At 32.1% G+C, this 3,132-nt stretch overlaps 1 protein-coding gene across 1 annotated transcript; it reads left to right on the forward strand.

Moving 5' to 3' along the window:
- Positions 1-511: 511 nt before the first annotated feature.
- On the forward strand, positions 512-2,881 carry LOC127833709 (uncharacterized). The gene is made up of 2 exons (XM_052359127.1): positions 512-616; positions 2,102-2,881. The coding sequence occupies exons 1-2, from the start codon at positions 524-526 to the stop codon at positions 2,318-2,320; spliced, it is 312 nt and encodes a 103-aa protein (XP_052215087.1). The 5' UTR covers positions 512-523; the 3' UTR covers positions 2,321-2,881.
- The last annotated feature ends 251 nt before the right edge of the window (positions 2,882-3,132 follow it).

Raw genomic sequence — 3,132 nt, forward strand, 5'->3', positions numbered from 1 at the left:
CTGTGATTGTAATTCTTTGTTATCTGCACAAACATGAAACCTACTAGAGATCCTATTTGGGGATTTTATGATAAAATCACAGAAGGAAATAGGGCTAAAACCAAGTGTAAAACATGTTCATGTGAAGTGAGTGCCAACATTGAAAGACTAAAAACTAATCTTCAAAAATGTTCTAAGGCAGTGCAAGTGAGCAAAGCTACAGATAGAACTACATCATAGGCTGGCAGAGAAGTAAGGATGATAAAAAACAATTACAACTGCATGTTAAATGAAGAAAAAATAGTATTGCCCATTATTGCCCACTTTCAGAGTATTGCCCAGGGCAGGAAAAAACGGGTTTTCCCGGGGGCGGGTTTTTCGTGCTAACCCTGAATCTGTTCCATTACTACCCCTGTGTTAAGTGACATGACCAAAAAAGACCAAATGTATGCAAATATAATCTTTGGATTCCGAATAATCACTGGCCTTTCGACTATTTTCGTTTATTCTGCATTTCTTTATTTTGGATGAGACAACCATTGAAATGTCATCAAGTGGAACGTTTCAATTTTACAAAAGAGGCAGTACTATAGCAAGCCTGCCAAGAAAATGTGCAAAACCTAAACATGCATACAAGGTGAGTTTATAATTGTGTTTTAAGCCCATCATATTTATAACTGGACAGTGTATAATATTGGCAACTGAAGCATGCCGTTGAGAAAATCTTGAAATGTATTGATTAAAGCTGCAGTGCAGAAATATTTATGAGAAATTATATTGACATTTTGCATTAAATTGCAATCAATTGCACACAACTTTTTCGTAATACCCCAATTATTTTCATTGTCCCTTGACATATTGCTTTCATATTTTGGATACTTGTTTACCAACATGACCGCAACCTATAAACAAGAGCAGACAACTCTATCAAGCATTTTGTCATAATTATTGCCCCTTTTATACTTAGAATATGCATATTATTGGTAAATATATTTTAAAGTTTTCATACTACCCCAAATATTTCCTATATCCTTTGACATATTTCTTTTTTATGTTGCACACTTGTTAACCAACATGACCCCAACCTATAAATAAGAGCAGAGAACTCTATCAAGCATTTTGTCATAATTATTGCCCCTTTTATACTCAGAATATGCATATTATTGGTAAATATATGTTAAAGTTTAAATACTACCTGAAATATTTCCTATATCCTTTGACATATTGCTTTTTTATGTTGCATACTTGTTTACCAACATGACCCCACCTATAAACAAGAGCAGAGAACTCTATCAAGCATTTTGTCATAATTATTGCCCCTTTTATACTTATAATATGCATATTATTGGTAAATCTATGTTAAAGTTTGCGTACTACCCCAAATATTTCCTTTATCCTTTGACATATTGCTTTTATATTTTGCATACTTGTTAACCAACATGACCCCAACCTATAAATATGAGCAGACCACTTTAGCAAGCATTTTGACATAATTGTGGTCCATTTTACACTTAGATAATTGAACATTTTGCTTAAATTGCCATAACTTCCTTATTTATGATTACATTTTATTATTACTTTGACAAAACAACACTTACCTGAATACCACAATTGATACCACTCAAACAATACCCCACGCCCCTACCCAGAATCCCTCCCCCCTCCAAAAAATATATAATGATATTTTTTTTAAACATCATCTAATAAATAACCACACCCAACATTATACCCCCTCTCTACCCCCTACGCCCCCCCCACCCCCACCCCCCCACCCCCCCCCCAATTTTTTTTTCCTTTTTTATTTTTTATATTTTTTAAAGATCGTCTCACAAATTATTGAATATGAACAATTTCCCTTTGATGGCTTACGTTATACTGTTAAGCACTCGAATAGTCGAGCGCGCTGTCCTCTGACAGCTCTTGTTTTTATTTTTGTAAAACAACGATCAGATTTGTTTCATATTCCAACAAAACAACACTGACAAATTTGCTATGGTATTTTAACCAGTAGGGACTATTGTATTGCTTGCAACACCTTCAGAATCTTTTAATATTAGAATTATTAGAATATATCTTGTTTTGAAGAAATTCATTAGTTTAACAAACAAACATTTTTTTGCAGGACAATGATGCTAAACACAAGAGCAAATCCACAACCGACTGGCTCAAAGACAACGGAGTTTCAACCATGTCAACTCCTCCTTCAAGTCCAAACCTCAACCCAATTGAACATGTGTTGGCTACTTTGAAGGACAACCTAAAACGGAAAGTCAAGCCAAAAACAAAAGTGGAACTAGTCAATGGAATAAAGTACTTTTTGGGGAAACTTGACAGCAGTTAATTGTGCCGAATACATTGATCACATTCATAGGGTTTTACCTCATGTTGTGTTAAACGATTGTGGACCAACAAACTTCTGACCTATTAAGTGTTGTAATTTTTCATTAAAACATAAACACCTTGGCTTATTTTCCAAATCAATCATAAAAACAACAGAAGTACTGTTAACTTTCTGAATATGGAGTTCAGTCTTTTAATATTTTTTTTATGTTTGCTTAGTTTTGAAGTGGTTAACAGGTTTAATTTTCAATTTGCTTTTCCTACTCTCAACCTTTTTTATGACAAAAATGATCTTGTTGTTTTACAGCATGCTGTTTTAAAGACAGAAATTTTGATAAAAAATAATTTAGTGTTGATTGCATCTATATTTTATGGTCATTTCATTGTATATTTTTATATTGTCAAAATAAAACAAAATATATTGTTATAATAAGTAAACAAAGGTGAAACTAGTGTTTCTTATAAAACAAGAACTAGCGATAGTTCAAATAAAACTATTTTGGAACAGACTATAAACAATACTATTGTGGTAGCAACAGATTTGACTTCTATTATATCATAAATTATATTTATTTACTCATTTGCATTATATCATATTGAAAATATATAAACGCATGAAGTTTTATCAAATATATTAATGTTAAACATGAATTATTTGATCTGAATGTTCGTTTATATTTCTTTATATTAAATACTTTAGTCCAAATCTACTGCAGAACTAATGAATTTTATAAATAAGGTAATTGTGTATAGTGTGCATCATGAGCTTTTTATGAGAGGCTCATTGTACCTGTTGATAGGGATTTTTTTTGT

This window comes from Dreissena polymorpha, chromosome 6 (assembly GCF_020536995.1).
Source record: "Dreissena polymorpha isolate Duluth1 chromosome 6, UMN_Dpol_1.0, whole genome shotgun sequence".
Classification (NCBI taxonomy): Eukaryota; Metazoa; Mollusca; class Bivalvia; order Myida; family Dreissenidae; genus Dreissena; species Dreissena polymorpha.